Source organism: Caloenas nicobarica, chromosome 9 (genome assembly GCF_036013445.1).
Source record: "Caloenas nicobarica isolate bCalNic1 chromosome 9, bCalNic1.hap1, whole genome shotgun sequence".
Lineage (NCBI taxonomy): Eukaryota > Metazoa > Chordata > Aves > Columbiformes > Columbidae > Caloenas > Caloenas nicobarica.
The window spans coordinates 22,868,848-22,881,252 of record NC_088253.1 but is presented as its reverse complement, the minus strand read 5'-3'; the positions used below and the strand labels follow the sequence as shown (position 1 = coordinate 22,881,252).

Sequence of the window (12,405 nt, the reverse complement as noted above, 5' to 3'; positions counted from 1 at the left end):
GCCTCACGGGGAGCCGTCACCATCCGCAGGACTCTCAGCACTGGGGCTCAGCTGGCCTCCCAGAACGTACTTGCGCCTCAAGGGAACAGGGACAAGCTGCACACTTCCATCCCTACAGGCTGCAGGACAGACGCTCTCCTCCTTTCACAGTCAGGTTACGCACGCTCGGTTCTTAGCGATGATTTAGCTCCACTTAGTGGCCAGCAAGACTCATTTAAAGCGTTGCCTTTTTCTTCGAACCACCGCTTTACTCAAGAGGTGTGGACAAAAGGGATCTCCTCCGCTCTGATCAGCATGAGCCTGGTCCGTGATCCACAACTGAACCAGTATCAGCTAAAGCGTCAAGTCTGATTTCCAGGAAACGCTTACCTTGGTAACAGCGGGGACCGGGGCTTTGTTTTTTCTTTCTCCTTCTCGCGTTCCCGGTCCCTGTCCCGGTCTCGGTCCCTGTCCCGGTCTCTGTGCTGCCTGTCTTTCTCGTCTCTCTTCACCCGTTCTCTCTCCCGTTCCCACTCTTCTTTCCGCCGCTGGCGTTCCTTGTCACGCTCCCGTTCCCTTTCTCGTTCTCGCTCCCGCTGGCGCCGCTCCCGTTCCCGCTCTCGCTCTCTCTCGCGTTCCCTTTCTCGTTGTCTGTTCTCTCTTTCCCTTTCCCGTTCCCGCTCTCTTTCCTTTAAAAAGAAAAGAGAAATCATCGTTGACGCCGCAGTAACATCTCCTAACAAAGCAGGCAGTGAGGTTTCAAAGTCTTGGACCGTGAGCAATGACATATACTCTCCTGTGTTAGAGCAAAGTATTGAGATAAATAATAATCTGGAGCTTTCTGGCCATCACCATTTGCTGAGCAAGCAGAAAATGGAGAGGAACAAAACACCGTATCATATTCATCATAGTTGTAATTTTCAAAGCCAACAGTCACAGATTAATTTGGCTTATTACGCTTATTAAAGAAATGTATTGATGTTTACAAGTATTTACTCTCATTGCTAATCATGTTTATAACAAGCTAATTAACTTTAAAAGCAAGCACCATGAAAATAATTGACGGTGCATCATGTGCAACAATAGTGAGGACAGGCTGCTGTTTATGCACTGTTTCTGTAGAACAGCAAGGTCTTCCAGCTAAAGGAAAGTCGCTTTTTAGAGGACGTGAGAAATAACCACTGAAAAGCTCCCCACCGAGCAAGACTTATTATTTTTGCCACCACTCTCGAGGCACAACAGTTCACTTGAGGGCAAAAGGAAGCGGAAGGAGAAGTATTTTCCCTGGGCTCTGCACCTTCCAGCAGTGCAACACCAACCGAGCGCCCGTTTCAGCAACGGGCTGGATGCTGCTTTGCTGACTCAATCCACTAATGTGTAACTCCACCAGCGGGGGACAGTCACCCTGGAGCCTCCGTCTGTACACACAGCATGCCTGTCCAAATCTAATCCCTTCCGTCTGTCCCCATAACTAACGAGCAAACCATTCTTCAGTCGGGTTGCTTCCTGGAAACTCCTTCCCTTTCCAATGTTTCCAAGAATGGATGCAGATCACAGATTTGTTTTGGTTGAAAAACACCCTTAAGATCATCGAGTCCAACCTTGCGCTGGACCGTGGTAAAGTTAATAAGCACCGCACAACTGCCTGGTGCGCAGAGGAGAGGCCAGTGCACGTGGAGAGGAACCACCTCCCCATCTCAGAGATGCTTTTGCCTTCATCACGCTGAACCAGAACATCCTCCCATCCCTGCGCCTATGGTGTGTTCTGTACGGCAATTAAGTCACGATTTAACTATTTGTAAGATGAGGCATCGTCAACATACATGAAAAGCCCCGTTTCAATCACCGCACTGGAAACACGACAAGAACCAGAAGCACCTGGAAGAAAAGTCGAAAGGAAAAGTGTGGAAGGGGGTTATTACCTTACTTACTCTGTAGTTACGGTACGGATCTGGGTCTGTGTACTGAACCCTGAAATTCTCATACTGCCCACCACGCCAGAACCGTTCTATTTCATAGTCATAATAGGGATCTGTATAGGGATCAAGCCTACAATGAAAAACAGGGAAGGTTAGAGAGGGAAATATCGCCTTGTCACCATACAGAAACACTATGTATTCTAGGTCAGGTCTTAGTCACTGTGCACTGACAAGAAAAAACACGTTCAGCAGAGTACGACTGTACAAAGTGGTTTATTTTCAACATATCCCAAATGGGCAGAAACAGTCTTTTTTAAGTGAAGCTTATCAGAGAAAAGCACAAACCTTTCTTGATAAACGCACAAAAAAAGAAACACCACGAACTAAATTCAGTCTTCAAATCAATGCGGTAAAAATATAGAAACACCAAATTGTTCTTTATAGCCACTTCAAACGTCGGCAAACGGAAAGAACATGTTTTGCCTCATTGATTTAGAGCTGCGTTTTCTGTCCATGCACACACAGCTGATCAGTGGGACGGATCGGGATCTCCGACTCCCCAGCCGCCAGAGGGGGTGGGTGCATCCCAGTGCCACCAGTACAGGACGAGCTGTTGCTGAGCTTTCCACTGGGAGAAGCCAAGCTTCAGGCTCTGGCCAGCAACGCTCTGCCCTATGTAGCCTGGAATGACTCCATGCAGTGCAGGTAACCGCATCTGCAACTGATATTCTCCCTGGTAAACAAATGCTGGTCCCCCAGCACAGAAATCGACTGGCAAACACGGAGCACACCCTGCTCAGTTGTAAAATTATAATTACTTTTGGGGAGGAAAACAATCTAACCCCCCGCCCCCGTCCTTAAATCTGCAATGTTTCCTCTGTTTGATCATTTCTATTAATGTTATTTGATGGTTTTTTAACAATATCTAATCCTTGCCAGTCACCTGGAGTGAAAATATCAGATCCACTGTAAAGGTGGGGAGGTGGGTACAGGAAACAACAAACTTCCAGGGCCACAGAGGAGTCGGTGGCAGAACTAAGATTATAAAGCAAGTGCTCCCAAATTCCAGATTATCCATAATGAGACTCTGACTTGTACCTAAGAGGAATAAATGGCCCACTTTTGCATTTTAAAATGCCAAATAACCTAAACCAGGCTAAGATGTGTTGCCCTGCGAGTCAAGCAGCTGTTATTTCTTTCACCGTGTTTAAATGGCTTAAGATTTCTATTTTTGTCCGAAATGATAAGCCAAGGGAAAGAGTACCACAGAATCTTGAATAATGATGCTTAATTCAGCAAACTCCTGATGCCAACCAGACAAAAGTCTGCATTCAGTGACATCAAGTGTTCAAAGAGACACACAAAAAATCTCAAGCTCCATCAAAAAAGGAAACTCTTTACTTTTTAACCCAGCCTCAAGTCTGGATCTCCCCATTCCCTTCCTATAACATTAGTGGACATTTTGTTCATTTAAACAAGCATCACCTGCTGTGCATTTAGATAATTCAGTGCTTAGATCCTTCGGTGAATAATTAGTATCACCCGAAAAATCACATCTGACAGGACAGCAGTCTGTGGCCTGGGAAGTTTTTAGAAGTGCAATGGAGAAAGGAAAGGAAATATTTTCTTACAGTTGCAACAGTACTGGAATCAAAGACCTGCTTACCCATAGTTAATGTTTTCTTTGATGTCCACCTCCCTATAGTTTTTCAAAAAAGAAAAAGGGATTCATGAACTATTTAGACATCCTCATATGTCACAAGACAGTCCTGAAAGCATTTATTAACATCCCAGCTGCACCACCAGTGCTCAGTTTGCTGCAATCTGTGCAATAAAGTGTTTGTGAGAGAAAAAACATCATTTTCTACAGTTCGCAGCAGCAGCAACTTCAGAATTTTTGCCTTTACACACAATGAAGATATTTTAATGCCAGAGTCTGGTTATGCATAAAGGCGCTTGAATTTTCAGGAATTCCATTTATTTGGTTACTTCTGTGTAACACTGGCTAGATGCAATACATTTTTTCTTGACTCTATGAAAAAAACCCAGAAAATTCTGTACCTAACACAACAGTTCTTACATCAGTCAGGCAGTGGCATAAAATAAGAGAACGTTTATGCTAGTTTTCTTATACAATCCTAAAATAAAGATACTATATGGTCAACCCACAGAGCACTGGTGAGAATATGTCCCAGGTGCAACTGAAAACCTTGGAAAAGACCAAAATATAGACTGATTTCTACACAGGAAAATATTAATATGGGGCAACTGTTCAGTTACAGTCTGCAGAACTGAGTCAATAGCTTCTTTTTAAGATAGGGAAAGGAATTAAACTCCAGAGTAAAGCAAGGACAATGGAACAAAAGCTTAGCCTGCTCATTTTCAGAGCTTTTTTTTTTGCAGTTCATTCACTCTAAGACAGACAGAACCAAGCCTTGCAAACGCGTTCTCTGTGAGTAGAAATAATCCATAATCTGTACAGGTAGGAAGAACAGAGATGTGTAAGCAAGAGCGAAACAGATTTGCCTGTATTCCTGCAGAACACAAACCTCTCTCTCTCAAAAATTGTTTTTCCATTTGATTTCTTGGCTCAAGAACTACTAAGCAAGTGTACCAGAGCTGACTTATTTATCCTTTCACCCTCTTCTGCTGTGACAGGAGTGTGTCTGAGGTGTCCATCATCTTCTGTCTTATCTCCTTAAAAAAACAATCCCCAAAACGCTTAAGTTCAGGGTGTTTGCTTTGGTCCAGGCCATGCCCTGACGACTAACACGTTTGCTTTCTGAGCAGCGTCTTACTAAATAGTTTATCTGGGACTGGTCAAGATGTTTGTTAAGACCAGTTGCTGTGGCAATGCCTTTGCAAATAAACACCCAGCTGGTCGATACGGTACAACTGCTGCCCTGGAGCTCTCAGACTTTGAGCACAATGCAACTTTGCAGCCCCAGCTTTTGAATTTTAAAACTCTCATGGGTTGGAATAAGAAAAATGAGAGGAAAAAAAAAAAAAGTCAGAAGAATGCACTGATGTGAGGCAGGCAATGCACAACTAGCTAGTGTCCTGGAGGGACCAGTGTGCCAACAACATTGAGGGCAGAAAGGTTTAAAGAGGACTGTAAAGGAAGGTGGAGTTTAACTGGAGTGACTGGAGGCAGCTCAAGTTTTTAACGGGTGTACACACTGCTCAATGGAAGTCACTTCCATTTTCTGAGGCGAGCATTCCTCCAATTTGGAGGAACAAGTGAATCGAAGGCTGCCGTACCGCACGACATTTCCCACCCACCTGTCCCATGTACAAAACCAAGACTGCATCTTACGCTGTATCTCTGACGTCTCTGGTGATGCGGTAATTCCAGTCACGGAAAAACTCGTTTTCTTTGTCAAATTCACGCTCGTCTTCTCCAATAGTCACAGTGAACCTCTTCTCCTCAAAGTCAGGCTCCTGCTCTTTTCTCATAGTTGCCTTTTTTAATACCTGCCATAATATAAACATAAAAACATTATAAAGAGAGAACGTTTCTGAGGCACAGAGAAATAGAGCATTAAAAATCCTTCACTTGGGAGAAACCTGCTCTTTCAACTACTTCTACCCAAGCCTCATCAATGTGCAGGACACTGCACTTTTCTTGATGTAGAAAAGTGTAATTCATGATTCCATCAGCTCACAACAGCAGCAGAGAGGCAATAAAAGCTTCACACGTGCTGATCCCATTTTCTGAAATGATCAGAATCGTGGATCGTATGGATGCTGCAGAAACGTACTGAATTAAGGGAAATTGGATCAGCTTAAAGAGTTTTGCTTTGTGGAGGGCTCGAAATGGTCAGGGCCACAGACTATTGCTAGCTCATGTTAATATAAAAAAACCAAACCTGGATGGCAGCTTGACTGTATAATAAATGTGATATTCAACAAGACACAGCTAATAGGCAAAAGGAAGGCTCCTTAAAAAGACCAAGACACTACGAACTCCAAAAACAGCTCTTCTAGCATCCTGCTCCAGATGGAACAGGCCAGCGGATTTTGGAGATGCTGAGCACACTTCCTGAGGGTGGCATTTACCTCTTTCGCATGGCGGAGTCCTCTCTCCCAGGCACTTTCTGTCGGAGGGTCTGGAGGAGGCGGAGGTAAAATTTCATCAACGACTGGCCCTCCCTGTCAGAAAGGTGAGGAGAGGAAGGAGACAGACACTCGACATTAGTTTTAAGTAGCAAAGTCAGGATTTGTAAACAGTTACCCCAGAGAACCTCCAGATACTCCGGAGAGGTATCAGCAAGAAACACTCTGGCAGCTTCAACGTCACCTTTTAAAAATCATATATCCAGTAGATGCTCAAATAAAATCTTCACTTCTCCTAGAGCAGGAGACAAAAGCTGTGTGCAGAAGCCATAAATTCACAGAACAGAAGTGCGTACCCAAGGGTTGGCTGGCATGAGCGGGTGAGGGCCGATGGGAGGAGCGCCGTTTGGCGAGAAGGGCTCGGGCTTGGAGATCAGGGAGTAGTTTCCTTTGTCATTCACGCCAGGGTGAATAAATCGACAGTTCATGCCCCAAGTACAGTGACCTGTGGAAATACAGCTCTGTTAGATCCCTGGATGCCTACAGCAAGCATGCGTTCAGCCTCACAGCCATTTAAAACCCAACAAGGAATAATGCCATTTGAGGTATATAGCTTTCCTTCTCTCTAATTTTGTTGAGATTTACCTGTTTTCATATATACAGAAAGACACTTGCCACTCCCCACCTTCCCAGGGAGGACAAATAGATCCAGTCACAGATGGATGAATGTACGAGAACCTTATTACGCTGGGAGAAGGGAGGGATGGACACATACATACCATGAAGCAAATGCAGTAATAAGCCTACGAGCTCATCAAGTCTCATTAATGACAAACACTTGAAGTTAGGAGGTTTACCTTTTCCAGAAGACAATAAATATAATCTGACAGCAAAGAAAGCATCACAGCATGTTCAAAATAAACAGCTCTCTGGTGAGGCACGAAGTACATCAAAGGTTTTCTCTCTGACTCCACAGGCTTGCAAGCACAGAGCAGGAGAAGACATCGCTATGGAAGGCAACAGACAAATCTGAAGCTGCTCATCAGCTTCAGGTACCACCTCAAAAGAGACGGTAACACTCAGGGTCTCTAACAGGATATAAAGCTGATTCCTAACTTGAATTTAGCTTGCTGTAGAAACAAAACCCTGTTTTCTTGGCTGGCTAGGCAACGTGTCAGAAATTCACACTGCACCTGAGTCTATGGAAATGCTTCTCCACCAGCCTCAGATTAACCATGAGCTGGCGTTTTCAAGCAGAGGCAACACTGGATGCTTCTGTACTGTCAAACGTCAGCAGAGCACAAACCCCTTTGCGCAGCAGCTCACAGAGCAATGTGGCCTTTCTCAATACCTAAAATCCTACTGAGGTGTCACACAGAATTATTACTCTGACAAGTAAGAGGCCCTGCTACGTATGTCAAGGTGGCTGGACATCAGCAGTTTCACTGGAAGGTGAGGTTGAGGTTGGATCTTGGGAACAATTTCTTCGCCAAAGGGCTGTGGGGCATTGGAACAGGCTGCCCAGGGCAGTGGTGGAGTCACCATCCCTGGAGGGGTTGGACAGATGCAGAGATGAGGTTCTCAGGGACACGGGGCAGTGCCAGGGGTGTGTTATGGTTGGACTCAGTGATCTTGACGGTCTCTTCCAACTAAAATGATTCTGTGACTCTAAGCTAGTCATTCATTGCTCTGGACAGACGCAGCCACGTGAGTGCTCCTCAGACACGGCAAGGACAAAAATCCAAATGGCTTCAAGGTCCCTGATCTTCCTGGTGGCAATCAAGCTCTTCAGGGGTGAGCAAGAGTGGATGTCAACGTTATCTGAACCCACGCCAAATCAAAGGAAAACAACTGCGGCAGGAGATCCTGCAGCCTGAACTTTGACTCAGGCAAATATTTCCACGCCGCACGAGGCGCACGTCATGCCGAGGATTCAGGAACAAACAGCTCTGCTTGCCGAGGGACTTCCCTGTTCCACCATCATCATCAGCACGTTCGTGTCTCAGGACAGGCAGAAAATTTGATACCGGAAGATATTCAGGAAGCCACGTACACGATATCTGACGGTCACGTCTCTGGAAACCCCCTAAGCAGTTCCCGACGTTGCATATGCCGCTGACGCAAGGAACGAGAGACTCCACCCTGCTCTCCACCCTTCTTCTCATTTCAGATTTTCAAAAATTGTTTCAAGGGTGATTGTAAATAGAACCAAGTAAATGAGTAAACATTGAGATGAAGCTGAAGGAAGTGGAAGAGAGCTATAATCAGTTTAAATAAGAAAACTTTTATGAAATCTACTCTTCACACTAAATAAAATTGCAGGATAGTCTAAGATAGCTCTCGTGGTATTGCACAAACTTTGGGGAATGTCCTACTAAGAAGAATTTTAAAAAAAGGAAATAAAATTGGTTAGATTTAAAAGTTTCAGGTCTTAAGTCTCACAATAAGAAATACTTTTTGTGATTTCCTACCCCCGTTCCTTCCAAGTGAGGCTGACAATTCCAGTCCTATTTCAGAAACGTGGTATCTGACACAGTGCGGAGCAATCGTCTGGCTTGAGGAAAAAGCTTTTATTTACACAAAGATTATTTCGAATTCCAGCCAGCCGTTTCCTCCACCCAGGGGAAGTCCTGGCCACCAGCACATCTCACCCGTCGGGTTCAATGTCACCCCTCAAGCAGGTTTCTGGGTTCCTTGTGAAAACAGCTCTGCTTGAGTCGCCAACACCTGACACGACCGCCCCGGCAATGCAGGAACCTGCTCAACGGATGCGTTCGCAGGGGCTGCAGGGGCTTGGCAGATGCCAACATGATGGCACAACAATATTTCTTACAGAGAAACAGTATTTCTAGCCCTATTTTCAATTTAAAAATTTCACCCAATGCCTTTTAATAACTGGAGAAGTGAGATGGATACAGGAGAGAGAGAGAGATATATTTATATATTTATTTTTATATATATATACATATATATTTATCTATATGAAGTGCCTATCACCGTATCAGTAAACATTCTTTGGAACCACTCTGACAGCAGAGGTAAGAACAGGAGTCAGCCTGTTAGTACCTCAGCACTTGTTTCGAACAAGTTGTTTTAGCAACGCATGAGCTGGACAAGAAATAACGAGTATTTGCCATTTTTGTTTTCCACAGAATAATCTCTAAGCAATGGCTCATTGTTAAATCAGCCCAAGCAGTTTTATTCCACGCTGTTCTAAAAACACTAGCAAGTTTTCCTTAATTTGCTTCTACTGGGCTCACCCCACTAAGACTAAGCAAAGCAATTTTTGCTTATTGGCACTATGTAAATTCAGCATCTGGCCACCAAGGAAGAGAAAGGTGACACTGAAGATGCCTGAGGGACAGTTTATCATCTAGACAGCAGCTTAACGGGTACGAAACCAAACAAGAAAAACGACAGCATCTTTGCTCTTCTCCCACCATTATAGCGTGTCGTTACCTTTCATGAAGAACCGGCAGGTGGGACGTGGTCTCACTTTTCTGTCGCTGGGGTCTTTCACTTCTCCTTCTTCCAAGTCATCATCCTGGAACAGACAGACAAGCCAACATGTCATGTGCTGCATTTTCTGCAGCGACTTGACATTTCACAGTATGGTCAAATATCAGTCACTGAAAACACATCCTGGAGCAAAACACAAGGGAAAAACAATATAAAGTTACAATAAATACCCCACAGCATCTTTGCGACATGCTGCTACAAACAGGAAGACACATCAACTTTGGCATTTCAAAGGCAGCTGCAAAACCCTCCAGGCATTACGGACACCTTGGTGCCATCACAGACCAGAGCTTTGAGTTGCATCATTTTACCTGATAAATCCTCGAAGGCTCAGAATCAACAGTACAGTGGATTAAGCTCTTACACTTCTGCTGAACAAGGCTGGTTGTGCATTTTTAACCGACAGCAAGTGCAAAGTAGAGGCAGCTTCACACTCTTTCGAGGCAAACGAGCTGAATCCCGTTACCTTTCCTGCCTGCGAGCACTGGTGTGGGGCAACTCACCGCCCCAGAGCCTCCAAACCAACTGTCTCCTGTCTCACGTCACCCCTGTTCAGCTCAGGCCAGTTCCTCCTGTTCCTTGATTTAAAATACAGAGTGGTATTCCTGCATTTATGCAATAACCCAACACAGACATCACACAGCAAGTTCTGAAGGATGACTGCTATTACAATAACTAATTATAAAATGCTTCCCCACAACACTGAGCGACCACCTCGCACACGAGCTTTCCGGGGGAAAAAAAGTCAGAGATTTCTTCTAGTCCTCTCTGGCAACAACCTGGCACCTTCCTGTCCACTCCTCAGCTCCACACTGGAGTTGTGCAGCAGTTCTAAGAAAACTCTACATTATCCCCAGGAAAAAATTCTGGGAGATGGAGGTTGCTTTGCAGATTAAGAACCACAGGGAATGAGCGTGAAATAAGAGTCATGAAATGCCTCCAGAAGAAAGTTGTTGAAACTTTAAAGTACCAGCCTTTGCCTTTGTTCTCTGGGGAAAAACAAACAAACAAAACAACAGAAACACACACAAAACAAAACCAAAGCCAAAACAACCCCAAACAACATAACCAAAAAATAAAGCAAAACCAAACAAAAATACCCAAAAAACCTTCTCTGGCTTCATTAGGCTGCATCTGAAAAGTCAAAAGGAGCTAAAAAGAGGTGGCGACACAGAAGGCAAAGGTGTACATGACCAGAGAGTTGTCAGAGATATCTGGCAAGGAGATCAGTTATTTATCCTAAAAAGTACCCTCGCTCTGTCTCCATTTCATCGCCACAGAAGCTTTTAGTGTATAAGATGCATCTGAAGAGTGAGCAGCTGGTGGACGCCTTCCTTCCTGCAACTGCGGCAGCGCCAGCAGTTGTCTACATGGAAAAGGTGAGGAAAGTTGTGTACTTTGATCAATTTAGCAGCTGGAAAGGAGAAAAAAAACCATCATTTGGCTGTAGATAAAGGATTGACAGAGAGGTGGGTTAACAGCCTCTTCTGCTGCATTCCTCTGAGGGCAACACAAGGGGAGCTCTCCTGAACAAGAAAAAAAAGGCTATGCATATATTCAAATTAAAATTTGCATTAATATTCCCCTCCCTCCAAGACAGAAGTCTGAAAGCAGAATAAAACACAGAGATTTAACAGTTTCCCCCAGCACTGGGACCGCATTCAACAATGTGTGAATGGTATAACCAGCCCAGCTCCGCCGCTTTCAAAAGAACCGTGTGAAGTCTTTGCAAATGCTGTACTTGAACAAAAGGCAAAGTATTTATTTCTGTGAGGTCTCCTTGGAACCAGGCAGCTGGGAACCCTGTTATGAGTTAATGTATGAAAACCAGAATACAGATTCATCTTGTGCTTTGTAAGGAGAGCGCTCCCAAGAATGCCTCAGCCTCTAAAGGAAAGCATTCATATTTTAATCAAGAAGCCGGCACAGAGTCAGGACTCCAGGAATTTTTTTCCCCCTGCCTGGACACTCCCACAACACACTGGAATTCCTTCAAACTGAATCAGAAATACGCAAAACTTTCGGAAAACGTGTTTAACAAAATTACCTGTGAGAATAGGCATGATATTTTTCAGCAATAAGACTTGTCAATGAACCACTAGAGTAAAAAATACACAATATACTACTAACACTATTTGGATTCAGGCAAGGTGTCTGCCAGAGCAGGAACCTACAGGAGGGTTTCTACGCTACTGCCAGAGTTGGTTTGTCCTGTTCTGCCTTTAAGAGGGTGACTGTTTTAAGCTATTAAGCTATATTAAATACAATTGCGTACTGCAGTGCTACCGGTGACAAACATGGACAAATAGTGCTATTTGCCCTAATCATTAATGTACTTAAAACCAGTTTTTGATTTTTCTACGTTGCTGGAGGAAATTCAGAGAAGGGAACGGAGCTGGGGAAGGGGCTGGAGCACAAGTGTGATGGGAGCGGGTGAGGGAGCTGGGGGGTTCAGCTGGAGAACAGGAGCTGAGGGGAGACCTTCTGATCTCTGACCTGCCTGAAAGGAGCTTGGAGCCAGGGGAGTCGGGCTCTGCTCCCCAGGAACAAGAGGAAATGGCCTCAAGTTGCACCAGGGGAGGTTGAGGTTGGATCTTGGGAACAATTTCTTCCCCAAAGGGCTATCGGGCATTGGAACAGGCTGCCCAGGGCAGTGGTGGAGTCACCATCCCTGGAGGGGCTGGACAGACGCAGAGATGAGGTTCTCAGGGACATGGGGTAGTGCTAGATTTAGGTTAGGGTGGACTCAACGTTAAGGGTCTCTTCCAACCAAAATTATTCTATGAGTCTACGACTTGGATGCAATAATGAAGGGGCTTTCTAGAAAGCTCAGCACCCTCCGTTCCTCTTCCATGTGCCCAGATGCTGCCAGAGCCCAACAACAAGCTCAGGGCCACGAGGTTCCCACACACACCTGACGCCTCAAGCACAC

The 12,405-nt window shown here is 44.9% G+C and overlaps 1 protein-coding gene across 6 annotated transcripts in view; it reads right to left on the bottom strand.

Moving 5' to 3' along the window:
* The window catches only part of ZC3H18 (zinc finger CCCH-type containing 18), a 48,125-nt gene that overhangs the window by 26,383 nt on the left and 9,337 nt on the right, over positions 1–12,405 (bottom strand). For 2 of the 6 annotated variants that reach the window (XM_065641130.1, XM_065641126.1), the window contains 7 exons: positions 9,414–9,498; positions 6,311–6,459; positions 5,958–6,050; positions 5,215–5,372; positions 3,565–3,597; positions 1,902–2,028; positions 370–668 (listed from right to left, as the gene is read on the bottom strand). In XM_065641130.1, the coding sequence (XP_065497202.1) occupies positions 370–668; positions 1,902–2,028; positions 3,565–3,597; positions 5,215–5,372; positions 5,958–6,050; positions 6,311–6,459; positions 9,414–9,498 (944 nt within the window). The remainder of the gene's footprint in view (positions 1–369; positions 669–1,901; positions 2,029–3,564; positions 3,598–5,214; positions 5,373–5,957; positions 6,051–6,310; positions 6,460–9,413; positions 9,499–12,405) is intronic. The other 4 variants (XM_065641131.1, XM_065641127.1, XM_065641128.1 and 1 more) reach the window with 3 other exon arrangements.